At 50.4% G+C, this 17,013-nt stretch overlaps 1 protein-coding gene across 1 annotated transcript; it reads right to left on the bottom strand.

Annotated features, from left to right (window-relative positions):
- Window positions 1-10,951: 10,951 nt before the first annotated feature.
- Gasp (Chitin binding Peritrophin-A domain-containing protein Gasp) lies at window positions 10,952-14,286 on the bottom strand. Its single transcript, XM_003741288.1, has 5 exons — window positions 14,187-14,286; window positions 12,776-13,024; window positions 12,324-12,512; window positions 12,006-12,204; window positions 10,952-11,413 (listed from the first exon to the last, which is right to left on the bottom strand). The coding sequence occupies exons 1-5, from the start codon at window positions 14,227-14,229 to the stop codon at window positions 11,326-11,328; spliced, it is 768 nt and encodes a 255-aa protein (XP_003741336.1). The 5' UTR covers window positions 14,230-14,286; the 3' UTR covers window positions 10,952-11,325.
- Window positions 14,287-17,013: the final 2,727 nt, after the last annotated feature.

The following is a 17,013-nucleotide window of genomic DNA, read 5'->3' as shown; positions in this document are numbered from 1 at the left end:
GTGGAGCTCAGATACTATTATCCAGTGAGAGTACATTCTGGCGTCTATCCCGCGATCTCGGCGCCGACGAACTCAATGCCTGATTCAAATCATCAATTCCGTGGCAGCGTCTGGTGTTAACTCTAAAAGCAATAACGTCAATGTCCGTTTATTCAACGGACCAGAACCGCTTGTCCCTCAGACAATGCTGTCGGGGCCTTCCGAACCATATCGAACGATGATTTCATTCCCTCCTGCGCCTCGGCCAAGTATCGATGTCCTTGTTGTCCTTTTTCGGCGGTCGGCTGACATCCCTCAACAGATCGCGGCGGCTTACCTTCAAGCTCAGCCGTGAACCCGGAGAACATTCCGAACGGGTTCTTGCGTAAAGGCTCGCTGACCGTAGTGTTAATCGAGAAAGCCATCTTTGAATGGAGGCTCCGAAATTACGATCACCCCTCAGATACGAGTGCCCTCGACCTTTCCGTCGAGGGGCAGATGGTCCCCTCGGCAAGGCCGTTGCATTGTTGATCGCCAAGACTCGTCCGTATATGAGCACTTCCTTGTTGTCCTAGGAAATCCGCCGGCACTTTGCCTCGAAAGCAGGAAGCGTCATCAGAGAGGTCGGTGCCGATCCGACCGAAAGAATCCGATTTGGTCTCCAGCGCTTGCGTCACGGATCCTGCGGGTATTCGCCCTATCGGGAACAGGCTCACGAACCTGGTGCAGAGAATCAAGGGCCACCGAAACATATGCTGGCTCTTCGTTTGGAATGGTGATCGGTCCCGCAAAGTCTAGTCCGATCTTCTCGAACTGCCCTCGAAGTGGAGTCACCGACTGTCCTGCGACCAAATCCAATCGAGACAATGCATCCGCATTACCGTTGTCTCGGCCCTTCCGGTGCACTACCTCGATGCCGTCCGCCACTTTGAACTGCTCACTGCCGAAAATGGGCGTTCTTTGAGAACTATGAAAGGAGAAACAATATTTATCGCATGTAACTACATAATAGAACGAAGTTCTTGGAGTACTATCAGAGAGAAATTCCGGGGTTCTGGCGCCTAAAACGGGTTCCACTCGACATCCCGCTAGGATCGAATGTGGTTCTGATTGCAGGTCCTTGAAGAGAGCTCCCAGAAATCTCCAACTTCTGTTCGCTGTTTTGTCCGGTCTAGATGAGATTGCTTTCTGCTTTGTGTCCGGAGTTATTCTTAGTTTGGGAGCGATTGGACTTTAAATGAAGTATGAACAGGAGACGGCAGTGTGGTGTTTATTTTCCGGAAATGCGCTGGTCATTGGGTTCTCGTTCGGCACGATGTCGGAAGCTCGGGGGTCCCGGTAAGTTCTGGGAGCAACTTGCCCTCTGTTTTCAGCGTCGTGTCACGGGCTTCCAAATCAGGGACAGGCTTATGATTCGTTCCTTCTTTCTGTGCCTCTTGCCCTCCAAGAACAGCAGGGCGGGAGACCATTCTCACGTCCTGCGTTCCGTTCAAAGCGTGCACGGTGGTGGAGCATGGGATACTGGGGCGGGCGACTCGCTGGAATCACCGCCCGAAACGATCAGGGAATCACAGCCGGCGGTGAACTTCTCCTCTTCAATCGGAACGCGCTTGTGCCGTTTCCGAGTGGTGATTTTCGTATCGGTCTTGGAGGTAGCAGCTCTCCAGCGACTTGAAGGTTTTGCAATCGACGTCATCATGAATTTCACGTCCAGGTCGGCTAAATGGAGCTCAAAGGAATGTGTCAGAAGTGTCCCATCGCTTTTCGATCCAGATCATGCTTATTGTTCTAGTCTCAGTGCGTAATGAAAAAGTATAGCGCCTTTCAGCTGCCTAGGCCCTAGTTCCGTTTTTCCAGAAACTCCAAAACTACGTTTTCCGCCATTCAAAAACTAGCTCTCCCTCATTCCTCACGCGAACTTCGGGAATGCATGTGTCGGAACTATGGCAAACCATCACTGAAACACAATGCTCTCAATGGCAAATCTCCATATCGATTTTCCGATTTCCCGAATGGTAGTGATGCAGGCAGTAGAACCATTGGGCGTACAGAATTTCCGTGCAACAAACACACCGCATGGATGGCATGAAGCGGGAGTTTTCTACGTGACACGGGCCTTGAACTTGTAACAAAGTCTCCGCCAGGCTCAGGAAAGGTATGTCGGGCACTTCGAATCGACCGAGCCTTACGCACAAAGCCACAGCGGACGGCAAGTCAGGTTTTGAAACTAAATGTGTGTCAGAGACTGCATCTGTATAACGCTCTCGCGGTCGTCGAGGCGGATGTTGAACAGCATGGCATGCTCTGTCAGTCGTTTCGCGAAGTCCTTCCCATCTAGCAGCCAATTGCACCAATAGGTCTCGATGTGGTAACTTTAGTCTCTAGTGGACCACATCCGGCTAATGCCACGCACTATCCAATGAGAGCGTGCAAGATCGAGAGAAGAAAATGTCTCATGGAGATCCGGCTGGTGCGACAGGTCAAAGCTTCACACCCAGAGGCCGCCGTGCACACCATTGAGACTCTGCGAGAGAGACACCCAAGCCGGCCAAACACGCCGCGGAAGATCAGAAAACATCTGAGAGATCCCTATCGTACGCCTCGGTTGTTGCCTCCAGGGCACTCAGGGTCGATACTGGTCGACTCATGGACGGTTTGCCGGGCGGAAGGCTGCACCGCAGCTCAATCCGCAGCAGTCCGTCAGAATCCTCAACTCGTTCTGTCTCAAGGCGTCGAGGTACCTACAGAGACTATTCAAATCGCTTGGCCCCGTCATAAAGACGGTGGACCGACTTCGATCGTAAACTGCCCCTTCAATCCCATATCAATGTCATTTACAAATGATCCTTTTCATCTATGGCACGATCCTGATAGAGATGTTAATATTTCAGACCTTTCTACCTGTATAACTACTCCCAAAGAGACCTGGCTTCGGACAGGCGAGTTCACCAGCTATAGTGTTCCGGGATTCAACTTCGTTGCGGCCGCTTGCGAGAACTGTGTCTGCGGAGAGGGTGTCGGAATGGTCGTTAGATCGTCGTGCTCCGTTCTTGAGGTTGACTCGGTTAGCAGCGAGGACGGTTGCATTCAGATCGTTCGACTCCCCCAGGAGGTCGGATCCTTCAGATGTGCATACTCCGCTAGCTTTGTCCATGGTGGTTCCCTCCTAGAGTTGCTTGATCCTCTTCCTGCTGTTGAAACCGATCTTCCGTGTATTCTCGCGGGCGATACTAATCTTGACCACCTCTTCCGTAAGCGCAGCGGGACTATGCTGACTTCTATGCAGCAAGTGCTCAGCTCATCTCCGACGTTACGCGTCCAGCGTCTGCAACTTGTCTCGATCACATAGCAGTAAGAAACTGCGGAGTCTTTCTCGACATCTCCCCGTGTCTACGGCGCTCCTATATTCTCCGATCACTCCCCAGTTTTCGCCAGATTCGCTGATCTTGCTGGCCGTCCGTCTCGTAGCCCTGGGACGACTGGCACTGAGTGGACTAGAGTTCACTCTGGACGTAACATTGGTACATTCGTTAGTAGCGTTCAGGCCATCGACTGGTCAGATATCTTCGAGACGGCTATTCTTGATCTGGCGCTCGGTGGTCTCTCGAGGCATCTCTGTCATTCTTTACGAAGGATGCTTTCCGAAAGTTCTTGAGAGGACTCCTAAATCTGACCCTCTTGCCTTTCCTTCCTCAAATGACCTCCGACGCCTCCGTATCCACGTCGACAAAATGTTCAAACGATATCACAACAACATCCGCCGAAAACAAGACGGCCTACTATACCAGTCTCTGCCGGTTTAGACTATCGCTCTCCAAGGCCAGACACAGTTTCTTCAACACTAAATTCGATAAACTCAGAGATCAGCCGGCTCGGTTGTGGAAGTTTATCGATCGTACATGTGGTCGTGCACGTCCTTAGGCCTCCCTTCCCGAATCCCTTCCCGCTAGCTGGGCCTGCGGTGTCGTTGGCATCCCTGAGAAGATCCTTGTGTCTGTTGCTGAATCAACAGCTGTTCCACTTTGTGGTATTTTCCTCGAGGACGCAAGACTCATTCCGTTGTTAAAACGCAAGGGAGCTAACGACAAGGTCGCAAGTTATAGGCCCATAAGTCTTATAGATGGTATCTCCAAAGTTTCCGAGAGAATGGTCAGGGCCAGACTTGAAAGGTTCCTTGAGGGTCGCGGCTTTTTCTCGGCGTCTCAGTTTGGCGTCCGTAAGGGACGCTCCACTGAGCTAGCTCTTGCCCACCTCAACGATAGCATAGCTCAATGCCTCGGTGAAGGGGATCCTGCTCTGGGGACATTTCCGGAGGTGTCTGCTGCTTTTAATTGTGTGAGGCACTCTTACTTCCTACAAATGCTCAGGTGCCTTGGCTGTGGTGAGTCCGCCGTGGGTTGGTTCGACGCTTACCTCCGCGGGCGCCGACAGTCGGTTCAAGCTGATGGAGTCGCTTCTGAATGGGTAACCGTGGACGTTGGGGTCCCACAGGGGTCAATTGTTGGTCCATTCATGTCCATAATCTACGTCAACTTCATAATCCTCAACATAACTCAGAGTTTTGGAGGTGATATTATCACTTATCACCTACGCTGACGACACTACAGTGAGGTTCAGAGTGCGGTCATTCCGCAGGCGACTATACAGGGTGCTCCGCTCCGACTCGACCCCTCGGCTAAATGCCTCGGTGTAACTTTTCATGAAAGCCTTCAGTGGTCCTACCATGTTGATGATGTTCCACAAAAGTGCTGCGGCGTTATTGCTGCAATAAGGCGCCTTCGTTCAGTGTGCGTTCCCCGGACAGGTGTCGTTCAGGTTTTCAAATCGCTTCTCTGTTCAATTCTGTCGTACGCAGTATCCAAATGGGGTGCCTGCAACACTGCGGTCAGGAACAGGGTCAAAATAATTCTCATCGATGCGCTCAGGGCTGTCTCAAACAGATCCCGCAGTCAATCCGTATCATATCTTTACTAGGGTATGGCCTCCCCCGTATGGAGCATATCTATGAGTCACAGCTAGCTAGAATTGCTTTCAAAATGGTCAATGGTGGGATCCCCGCCGACATTTGCTTCCCGGTGGTGGCCGAGGTGCCTGCTCGCCCCTCCCGTCGTCGAACTGCGTTCGAAGTCCCTCGCCCGGTGCCCGGTCAACGAGACTCAGGCCAGATTGCTCGCATACCGGATCCCTCAGTGTTGGAATAGTTTGCCTAAGGGGGTCCGCTCTCTTGGTTCTGTCAGGAAGCTTTGTGCCGTGCTGTGAGACGCGATATACAGCGCTGAGGGCTGACTCCTGAGCCAACATTGGTGAACAACAACACATTCAATTTCTCTTAAATTCTACACATTTATTGCTGTTACCTCCTTAGGTATACACAGAGACCTTGAGCTTTGAAAAGAACTACATGCACTTCCTGAAAATGAACCACCATGTTCAATTCAGTTCCATTGTCTGAAGCCATACAAGTCAAGAGGGTAGATCATGCTCGTTGGGCACTTGGGAGAGACCTTGACGTCCAGGTCTGTAGCTGGCAGCAAGTAGAGCTCCTGGTCCCGATGTCCACCCCATGAGTCTACGTATACGTATAGAATGCCTTTTCTAATTCCGGGGTCCGAAAGCGTCCGCCGGAACACTGTGCTGTCCCAACTCCGTACCAAAGTTGTTTTCTCATTCATTACCGCGGGGTCGCTCGCAACGGGCGAGCGGTGGCGTCCAGAGGAGAGCAGGACAAACGGGCTAAGTATGAAGTATGAATCGCTCCGCGGCGAGTTCTTGATGATTCCTCTCGTGATTGAGTCCACTGGTGTGTGGGGAGGCGACGCCCTCAAGTTCGAGAAGGAAATCGGACGGAGAATCGAATGCAGAGACGGGAATACGGGAATCCCCGAGCTTTCGTTTTCATTCGACAACGAATCGCCATCGAGGTACAGCGGGGCAACGCGAGACTCATCGCGGGAGGAGTCTTCCAGTCAGGGGCCCTCGGGGAACTTGGTTTCCTGGGTGGCTAGCCTTCTTCGAACTCTCAATTTAAATTAATTCAATTCTCTGATAATGAATCCAAAGTTAATTCATTCATTCATTCAATTTTCTTTGCATGAATCGAAAGGTAATTCATTCATTCATTCGAAACTCCTTTTTATTAAGGGCTGCATAAATGTAGAAGAAGTACTGTATACAATTGACCAGATATGAAGAGGGCCGGGCGCCCTGTGGGAGTAGCGCTCATATGAGCTAGTCCTCTTTCTCAACGTAGATTCCTAGCTCATCAAACCCGATACGAGACACAAGTGCTGCAGAGCGAAACACCAAAATCGAGTGGAGTTTATTTTAGGAGGAAGACGAAGCTCCCTGACCCCTGACAATTGACAATGCTCACGGGATCACAAGCATCCATTCTCTAACAGCTCAGATGTGACTGACTGAAGAGCACATTCGGTATACGATTGACGGTCACCGCCTTGCAGACATGCCAGGACCACACGTGTTTAACGCTGTCTCTGTGGGGGAGAGCCTTAGGTCGCACCATGTGGCCGCTACGGCGGTTGTTGGAGGAGACGATGAAGAATTCATTACTGAGACCGAGTACGAGGAAGCGACATGGAATTGTCGCCACACCATCTAAGTTTTGGTCAATTCACCCGACTTCGAACAGGTCACGTAGAGATTCGGAAAGTCTAGCAATTCCTGGGGATGCCTCGGACCGATGCTATCCCGGCGCTCTCTTAAGTTCACGTGTAGTCGTCCAACAAGCTCCCCATTCACACTCACTACAGGCTGGATCGTGTAGTGTAAGGCTCTTCAGGCTTTTGGAGACGACTACGCTTGTTCGTTCGTTCTTGTGTGACAGCGTTATATTCGTATGCACTGATATCTGAATATCTGAATATCTGAAGATAAATGAATCCAGACTGGTCGGTGGTCAGAATTTCACCCGGATCATATCGATCTTTAACGTTGCTAACAAAATCGAGCAGAACCTGCCTCGCTTGGGCTTCGATTTCTTCACGTTCCCGTTGTTGACGGAAGCTCACGAATTCGACGTTCCTTCTGGAAGATATCCGATGGGCATTCTTGAAATCCGCGATACACGAGTGGCTGACATTGGACGTCGGCAGACTAACTTCTCTGGCTTTGGCGAGGGCCCACATGCGGATGGTACGATCGTGGACCATGATAGCATGAGCCCGAGCAGCGTCGAAGTTTTCCTTACAAAATTGCGCCACCTGAATGTACTTCTCTAGGTGCGTCCTACAGTTCCTCCGATACTCCCTGGATCGCGAGAGATAGCTTCGATGCCGAACCTGAGAAAATCGTTTAAGGATCGTTTCCTGTTTGAATCCAGGATGATTGTCCACGGAATCGAGCACTTTGCACACGTAATCGTCAGATCAAGGGAAGCGTGTTTATGGCTTCGGAGTCGACATCTCCGAAAATCCAAAAATCCAAAAATCCAAAAATCCAAAAATCCAAAAATCCAAAAATCCAAAAATCCAAAAATCCAAAAATCCAAAAATCCAAAAATCCAAAAATCCAAAAATCCAAAAATACCAAAAATCCAAAAATCCAAAAATCCAAAAATCCAAAAATCCGAAAATCCAAAAATCCAAAAATCCAAAAATCCAAAAGTCCAAAAATCCAAAAATCCAAAAATCCAAAAGTCCAAAAATCCAAAAATCCAAAAATCCAAAAATCCAAAAATTCATAAATCCAAAAACCTAGTATCTGAGACTCCAGAAATCCACAAATCCAAAAATCCAGGAATCCGAAAACGTGGAACCCGGAAATCCGGAAATCTAAAAACGTAGAATCCAAAAATCAGAAAACCTGAAATAAAAAATAAAAAAGTTTGACGGGATGTCCGGTAGACGATCCCGCCTGTGCCCTCGGGTTTGTAGTTTTCGAGCTCAGGAAAGTAGGTAGGATTTATGTGCATGTCATGTCCCGAATACAATATGAAGACAAGGATTAACCTCAGACTGATAGCTATACTGCTCCTCAGGGCTTTTCCGTCCTGACTCCCGGAACTAACCTGAGCATCGGGGGTTCTATATCGCTGGCGCGGCGAAGTATAGATGTAGCCAATGAGGCCCGTACTGGATTCCTCTTCCCGTCTGAAACTGGCTGACCTGAGAAAATTTCACAACAACGAGGCCTCCCAATACTCCGAGCGAAGCGAAACACATTTCGCCTCTTGGAGAGCCTACACGAGCTGAGGGAATGCCCACCTTGGAGGAGACGAAGTGCGTCTCAACGCACCGAGAATCTTCGCTGTATCACTGTTGACGGGGAAAGTAGTGAGCTTGGATAACTACTGCTCGCCATGAAACTTCTCAACGACGCTGGTAGTTCATACAAGTGCATATTGATAATAGAAGACTCAGTCAGTACTTGGATGAGAGTAACAGTAATAGGCTAGCTTTCAGAGAGATGAGGCACGCCAGATCACGTCGGAGACTGCTCTTGACAGCCGGCATTTATTCGAGATCGTTGTTGGAAAGCGCTCCCCCTGGGCGCGCCATTATTTAAATCGGTTACAGTAAGTTTACCCGCATTTCGTTCGAGTGGAAATCTCGCACCGCCATGTGTCAGAAAATTGACGACTGCCATCAAGAGATTCCGGGTTAAAGCCCTGAGTCCATGGTCAAGACGCTATCGTCATTTGATTCTGGAATCGTGGGAGTATCAAATATTGAGTTCATGTATGCATGCAACGCTGCACCTAAATTCGTCAGGATCCATAGAGCTAGATCTGTAGTGAATAATATCGATAATGGAACAAAATGCCTGATTCTAATAGTAGGGCACCCCAAACTCCGACTTGGATGCACCGGCGAATCGTCTCTGAGAGAGGTAGCGCAACCACTCAGCTCGCATTCCGAAGCTCCGTTATCTGGCGCAGGGATGACCGACGGATTGTTGCGCGAGCTCACTCCGGGCAGATTTTTCGGGGCATCAGAGTTAGAGCCGGGGTGCCCCACTATTAGAGAGAATACGGTACATGAACTAAGAGAAGCGATTGATGAAGAGTTTCGATCGAGTTGCTCGTTCAGCTGTTCATCCATGAGTATATCCTGGCCGCCGCGAAACTCGTCATCGCTTCCGATGTACCTAATTCCATTCTGAGCTCTTTCTACGCAAGAGGGTGGTCTCGCACGGATCCCGTAGACTCAGCGGTGACCACAAATCCAGATGATCCTCCTTCGAATTCTACGATAGTCCGCGTGAGCTCCATTCCTAACTAGATTTTCGCGGTCATGCTCTCCGATAAGCCATGGCCTCGAATGCCCGAAGCCCGGCTATGAAGGGGAGATCATGACTGATGCTCATTCATTTCGTGTACGGTCTGAGGATCACGTCAGAGACGACACGAGAGAACTGTATGCTTACAGTTCGTACGAGCGTCTTTGGGTGCCGCCGATTGAGACAAGAGCTCCTTGTCAGCCTCGAAAATGTTGTAGGTGATCACTGACCGTTTTCACTCGAAGTCTTGTTAATGTGCACATAGAACGCGGCCTAAAGCAGGCTGTATCAAAAGCTTAGCTATTGTAGAGTCATCGATGCTCCGAACTCGATCGCATGTGAGCTCGGAAATCTGATCAATTCCATCTCAGATCTTAATCGCTTGTCGAGATGAGTCTCTGTCCCTTCTATCTTGGGAGCGGCTTGTGGAGGAATTCTTTTTTTGTTTTTTTCGTTTTTTCCTTTCAAGGAAGGGCTCGGTCGAGGCCCGGAAGAAAAAGTGCCGCAACGGGAGTATCAACGACATAGGGGTTGACCGTTCAAGGCGAGGCAGCGGTCAGGAGATATGATGCTTTGCGAGGCTTCCGAATCGTATCAGCCCTCTCAGGCAGAATCACGTTTCATGATACCGAACTGTGTTCCGTTCTGTGCGTTGCGGTCTGACTGTAAGTGTTCCATTCCGAGGCCATGATCTAGATTCTGCCGAAGGAAGCGGATCGAGAAAGAGTTGAGCACTGACCTCATCGACACCCACAGGGGGAAGGAGCACTCATTTCTCGGGAATGTTGAACAACGGTTATGCTATCTGTTAGAGCTTTCGAATATTTTATTCTCGCTCCTAATGTGAATCGATGATGAGACTCTATACGACGCCACGACAGAGTTAGACTTCCCAACCCCATGGATCTCCGGGACACCGATGAATGAAACGCCGAAGAACACTGTGCACAGTCCCTGGTTTATATGCAAAATCTCGAACGTCGTCGGATCAAAGCCCTCCGGGTATTCTTGTGCTTTCCAACTCTCCATTCTGTCTTATCTAGGGTTCTCGGCCTTGATTAGGTGGGATGAGGAGCCGCAGATTCCGGGAAATCGGAAATAACTCACGGAGCCGCAGATTCCGGGAAATCGGAGATAACTCACGGAGCCGAAACTCAACGCGACCGTTTGGAACACATGGGATTCCTCCAGGCAGAATGTTGCAGGAGCAGCCATTGTCAACAGACTTCACGGAGCGGCGGTCGAATGCCCCCGAGGAATGTTTCAATCTGTAAGTATTATGCTGAAACCTATTTTCGTGGCATTGTGAGGAGGCTTCCGGCTTTTTAACGATTCAACGCTTGAACATGAGCGGAAGCACTACTTCATCATCCAGGAGTCATGGAGGTCCATTTTGAGCCCGTCTTCGCTACTGCGGAGAGATGCCGTAAGCTGGACGCTTTTTTGGAACGGGCGAGAGAGTTGGATGTTCTCAATGGCCGTTCGTAATTTATCGAGCTTCACGAAGACAAGAGTGAATCTTCTAGTGATGTTCTTACCCAATGGCGACTCTGCTGGACCTGCCGCGGCTGCTCGCGGTATCCGAGACGGACGATGGACCGGCTGTCTTCCGCGGGGCGATTAATCGCCTTTGCTCGCCAATTCTCAGAGACCACTCCAGTAATTTTTGGGATGATAACTGCAGACTTCAAAGCTCAACTCCCCTGAAGCGGAACTCAGTACTACCGGGGTACGATCTCGCAATACATAAATTTATTTTAGCTTTTTTCTCTTACACATTTCCGGACGCTCGCTCGGAAGCATCTCTCCCCTCACCGGGGACTTGATTGAAACCTAAACGTCCCGGGCTCGTATCGAGTGTGGTACATTACTACACTGTTCATCTTTTTCTTGTTGGCACTTCTTCGTTCACACCCATAGTCTGTCGGCCTCGACGGCCCCCGCAGAAGTTCCCTGCATAACGCGTGCAACACACGGAAGAATGACTGAAAATGAAGATGGAGGCCCTACTGACGAAGCGTAGGACCATTCAGATGAGCTTTTCTATCCACCAGGCACGATGAGGCTGGGCCTAGCAAACGATTCTATCGCAATCGTCGTTGATTGTCCTCATTGATCGTCCTTCGCCTTGTTCTTGGCCTTCTGCTGCTGTTTCTTCAAGAGCTTGACTTCGGCGTCGTCTCCGTAGTAGTTCTCACTGCAAAGCACAAAGCTTAGTAAAAGTGCGAGCAGCGGGTCAGGTGCTGGACACGTCTTAGACACAACGAGGAGACACTGAAGGGATATCACCGCCACCTGACCGAGTCTCATGCTCATGCTCCAGTCGCGTTCAATTAAAACCAAGATTGATACCGAATCGTGAAACGGAAATCATTCATAAAATGCAACCGAATGCAGGAGTCTTGCATAACCAGCTTCAGAAAAGGCACAAGACGAGATTAATAGTTCATCGCGATTATTTGTTGCGCAGTGTTTCAACGGGAGAGGAAACATTGCAACTTTGCATGTTCCGTGGCAACGCATGCAGGCGTTTTTTTCAGATCCGTGAAGTTTCGTCTAGCTCCTTGCGTAGGTACGATTATTATGATTGCGTCAGTGGGAGCAAACCAGATGATTTTTATAGTTTAGTTTGATGTCCGGAACTGTTAAGGAGGTGGAAAGAGGAAATGGAAAAGGGGAAAGGAAGGAAGGAAGGCTCGATCAATTGGGGAAATGAGTTATACTGAAGCTGGTTTGTGCTTTGCTGTAGGCGAGATAGACCCATATTCCGGTGGATCTATGACACCTACCATCCTTGAACATTCTCAGGATCGTCGCACTGGAGCGTGTCCACGTTGAAAACTGTTCCGATGGAACATCCGTAGGGTCTGGCTTGCCCCTCAATGCAAACGTAGAATTTTCGGCAGTCGGTGGGGTGAGCGTGACGAGTGAACACTCCGGGAGCATCGGCTTCAGAGGGGTCGGGGCACACGAAACCTTCGGCAACCTCTGCACGAGAGAGAATTATGAGGCGTGAGTGGGTCGCCAGGAATGAGAGTCGAGGGCCAATCATTCGATAGAGTCCATCGGATGTAGAAACTTGAAATTCCAGGATAGCAGAAACTTACCGCGTTGGTCACATCGATCGACCGTGTCGGCCCATACGCATACGCGCTGGTCGTTGTCGTAGGCGAGTCCAGGGGGGCACTCGTAGCGGGAAGATTCACCATTCCAGCACGAGTAGAAGACACGGCAGTTGTTGTTGTCGGGGAAGATTCCGTATAGGCGAGGACAGTGAGGAGTAGAGATCGGAGGCTCTGAGGAGTAGGAGGGAACCCGTCAGACTAGCTCGTTCACGGAATTACGGCTCGAGGGGGCGGTCCTGTTTTTTTTCTGAGCATCCCTGCCGAATTCCCGAAACTGTATCTACGACTCTTTTCGGGGGGAGATCTCCACAGGAGCCAAAAAAGAATTAGATAACGCTCGAGGCAAGTGATATGCACCGTCAGCGTCACGCTGGAGGTTTGTTTACGGTATGCTGTAATTAGTCATTGAATTGATCGCAGGAGTCGCCACCCACCAAGGTCGGTTCTGTCGCCACACTTTACAGAGAATGGGTAGGCGCAGTTCTCGCGGAGGGGGTCGGTATCATCGAAGACGAGACCGTTACCACACAGTTTCAGGGTAGCGGTTCCATTGCTGCAAGCGAAGTACTTATCGCACGACTTGGAATGTGGGAAAAAACCGAAATCATCTGCGCAATCGTAGTAGGCGTCTTGTTGGACCGGCGTTCCTTTGGTCGGTGCCCGCGCTCCCTGCTGGGCAGCAGCTGCAAAAGAAAAATAACGGTTAATCTTGAGCGACCAACCGATCGACCGGGCGCGGTTGCACCATTCGGGTGATTGGCAGCAACTGATACTGATAAGAGTGTTACGTAACGCTCTTGACATCGTCCGGAACTGGGCGTGGCCGGTGACAACGGTGGTCAACGGAACGAGCGCGCGTGTTTCCAGACAGGGGTCAAAATTAGCCGTCGAGCCGTTCGCGCAACCCTCGACGGATCGAATGGTCGTAGGGGAGCGTTGGCGTTTCGGAGCGACCTTGAGACCATTACCAAGGTCGACTTGGGATGATGCTCATTAAAAGTCATCGCTTATGGTTAACGTGACTTGTTTGGTCGTCTTATTTTTCATCGGAACGGCGGCGTCAGGATATGCGCGATCCGCGAATGAATCGAAGCGGACCGGTCACGAATCTCGATATCTTCACCTTCACGTCGACAACACAAGGCTCTGAACCCGGGTCGGCCAATCGAAATCAATTGCAGATAAGATAATAATGTCGAGTGGCCAAGGACACCGCCTGCTTTTGTGAATCATTCAATCGGTTACAAGGCCCCGCAGTGCAAAACACCGGTCACGTCCGTTGTTTTTCTGAAGATCCCATGCCTCCAAGTATTCAACGGTTATTTCATATTCCTGGGCGGTGCCGGCAATTATCGAAATGTAGACATTTTTCCTACGAGCCACCGTGATGTTCATGCCCATCTTCGCAGCGATATCGGATGCTCTTCGCTTAGCTCCCGCAATACTGAACGATTGTTGCATAACGAGGGTGTGTTCGCCAGGGAGTGCTTCCGAAAAGTGGCGTTCTCTTTTGGTGGGAATTCTCTCCCTCTCGCGGGAAACCATCGGAAAATGACTTCTCGATTCCGAGCGGAGCTCTGGAGGGGCAAGCTCCGGCCCTTTGAAATGATCCCCGCTTCGAGGCACCAGGTAGAGTATACGTTCGAGGGATGAGGGTCGAAAAGTATCCATTCAGTCAGACTTCACAGGAGCCGTAAGGTATCCGGCAGCGCTTCGCACATTTCCTGGTTGCCCAGGTTGATCATTGATCTCATGATTTCTGGATCGGGTCGGTTCGATCGTGAGACGTGTTTTCGGGACAGGCTCGGGTCGGATAATCTAATTGAACGAAGCGATCGAACTTACCACCAGCTACGCATATTACAGCGATAGCCAATCCTTTAAACATGGCTCGCTCGCGTTGGTCGGAATCACACAGAGCACACGAATCGAATAAAAGCACACAAACTGTCTGCGATCCGGGTCTCGCGGGCCTTTTAAGTGTTCACCACCCTCTCTTCCCTCCCCTGCTTCCATGCCGCGTGTGTCGGAGCTGCTCAACAACCAGCGAGCAGTTGTTGCTCCGGCGTCCATCTGATCCAGCTTCCCTTCAAATTCAAATTAAATTTTCACTTTCAGTTCTTGCTTCGGTCTCGCATTTCTAGACAGTCGCGCCGCTCGGACGATGATTCTGGGTGGTATTGAGCCCCGGCCCTCTGTCGAGCTGCGATGTGACAGACTCCTCTATTTTCTGCGTGATTCTCTGCGAGACTCTCGGTCCCTCATGTCTTCCTGCTGTTAGTCGGATTGAATCGGAATTCAAGTCGGAGTCCGATAGCCGAGAACCTGAGAAAACAAGGTAGATTCCGGGTGGAACAGATGTTCAAGCGAGCGCGAGAGCGACCCGGTGGGAGCGTTGGTCCACGAAGCGATCCTCATGATGATGTTCGGTTGCTTCTCACACCATCGCTTTAATCGCCATCAATGCTTACTTCTTCGAGCTCTATTCTACTGCGACAACATCTACACGTTTATCCAAACGAAGCAAGCAGACTGACACAGTCAGCGGAGCAGTCAGCGATTCAGACAATGCTTCTTTTTGAAAGTAAAAACTTTTCAAAGGGGCGGGAACGATTCGGAGGAGACTCGCCTTTTTCTTCATCCCCGGTTTTTCCATCGTTCTTTCGCAGCTCTTTGCTCATCACACTCACCAGCTCCCGATGTCATCCTCCCTTGAGGCGGAAGCTCCGATAAAAACGCATCTTTGCGTCTTTTCCCCCGTCAAATCCATCTGCCACGGCTCACGGCGGGCACCCGTTTCCTTCCCGAACGCCCATGCCTCCGTCTATCAGAGGAGCGATCTCGAATCTTACTAGAGACTCATACGATGCGATGGCCGAATCCCGAGCCGAGTCCCGAAGGAGCAGCTCGAGAAGACTCCACGGACTCTGTCCATGCTTTCTGGAAGGTGCTTTCGTCGGGGCTTCTAAACGCTCAGATCGGATCCTTCGGATCGTCAGAATTTCGCACGTGCCGGTCGGCAACCCAATTCTTATTTTACCCAAGTCTTATCTAACCAGAAGACCTCGGAATAGATTCTTCAAGGGGTCTCGTCAGGAATATCGATCGAGCCACGGCTCGATCCTGACAATGTCAGCATGCGCGCGTGTTCCGTGCTATCAGTCCTGCCTGGCCTAACGCCGGTACGGTATCGACCCGCACAAGTGTCCTCCCACGACGCCCCACACCTCGCAGGAGACTGGCTTCACACAGGACTCTCGTTTTCCATCTCTTTCGTATGGCCGGGGCTTGAGTCTCGCTCAGATGACGCCTGTGAAATGTAGTCCTAGGCGTGCGATGAATGGAGCGAAGATTCCATCTTCGCGCGAATATATGCTCTTCTTATCGAAGAGTCCCCGAGTTTCGTCACGCTGTGACGATGAATTCTCTGGTTCCTGTATCGAAGCCGACCTGGTTAGTGGAAGAATCCATAAACGGGTGAATTAAGGTGCGTATGGATGGGTGATGGACGGGTGCGTAGCGGTAATCTACATAGAAAGTCTTGTTCCATGGCCGCGCCGCAGTCAGAAGATGCTGACGCCGCCGACGACTCTGGTTACGTCACCGCAATATTTCAGGGCGGAAGCAGTATTAACGTCGACAGAACACTACGCCTGTTTTTCTCAGTAGAGGAACGCTTCGCGTTGAGCTGGGGGTTGTTTCTCATCGAGAAGACATGGATAATAATTATTATCCATGACTCCTCGATAAATTATAATTTATCCCCCTATAACCCTTTGGGAGAACGACTTCATGGAAACAAAACGTCCTACCACATCTCCACTTGAATCGAGTACGGTGAACGTGCAGGATTGGGAGATTTCTGACCGCATAGAGAAGCTGGAGATCACATTCTGACCCGCTTGCCGACGAATTCTGATAGATTTTTGACTAAGAGACTATGTGGTCTGGAATGATAAGAAGTTGAACCCAGGGGCTCCCTGAAACGGGTGATGACTACTGATTTTCGCCGTGCCGACTTCATTTTGACAGGCGTTGCTAGCCACGGCGAGAATCCTCGGGTGGGTTTCAAACACAAGGAGCTATGGTTTGCCTTTTCATCTGGATAGCTACAGCTGTCGTGCGAATCCACGTGAATGTTGTTCTCTAGAAGTTTTCTTCGACGGCAATGAAAGCGATAGCCATGAAGGAGGAGATGTACTTGCGATTAGGAGCGAGCACAAAGTCGAGCAACTATACGACGAGTAGACGCATGCCGTGGGACGAGCTTCCGAAGAGGTAATGTGAAATCACGGCATGGTCTCATGGAGCTGATCTGTGGTTGCCCGACTGACACATCCGGGGGAGGAGTGGGATTGGCGTCAAGGGGATCATTCAGCCGTGACCCCCAATCCCCTCAGTAGGAAATGGGCATCACTTAGCTGAGCTCACATGATCCAGAAAACTGTGGCGCGGCAATGAATGTGACTAAAGCGGTCCAATTGGAAGACTCAGGTCAAAGAAAAAAGAATAAGAGCCGCCCCACGAAGCGCCCGAGAAATACGTCGACTCCCTTGAAGTATTGCTGAATTATTGTTCATCTGTCGACCTGAGGTCGAAACCGGAGTCGCTCCCTCGCGTTCCCGATCAGCAATGCGGCGGTTTCCCTATTGCTCTTTACATTCGGCGCGAA

Source organism: Galendromus occidentalis, unplaced genomic scaffold, assembly GCF_000255335.2.
Source record: "Galendromus occidentalis unplaced genomic scaffold, Mocc_1.1 scf7180000077147, whole genome shotgun sequence".
Lineage (NCBI taxonomy): Eukaryota > Metazoa > Arthropoda > Arachnida > Mesostigmata > Phytoseiidae > Galendromus > Galendromus occidentalis.
This window is presented reverse-complemented; position numbering and strand designations above follow the sequence as displayed.

Bases quoted from the DNA above. Each gene is read 5' to 3' on its own strand.
- Gasp (XM_003741288.1), bottom strand. From the start codon at position 14,229: ATGTTTAAAGGATTGGCTATCGCTGTAATATGCGTAGCTGGTG. The intron at 12,513-12,775 runs GTGGGTGGCGAC...CCTACTCCTCAG, and splicing joins TGGCGACAGAACCGACCTTG to AGCCTCCGATCTCTACTCCT. The intron at 12,205-12,323 runs GTAAGTTTCTGC...TCTCTCGTGCAG, and splicing joins CGATCGATGTGACCAACGCG to AGGTTGCCGAAGGTTTCGTG.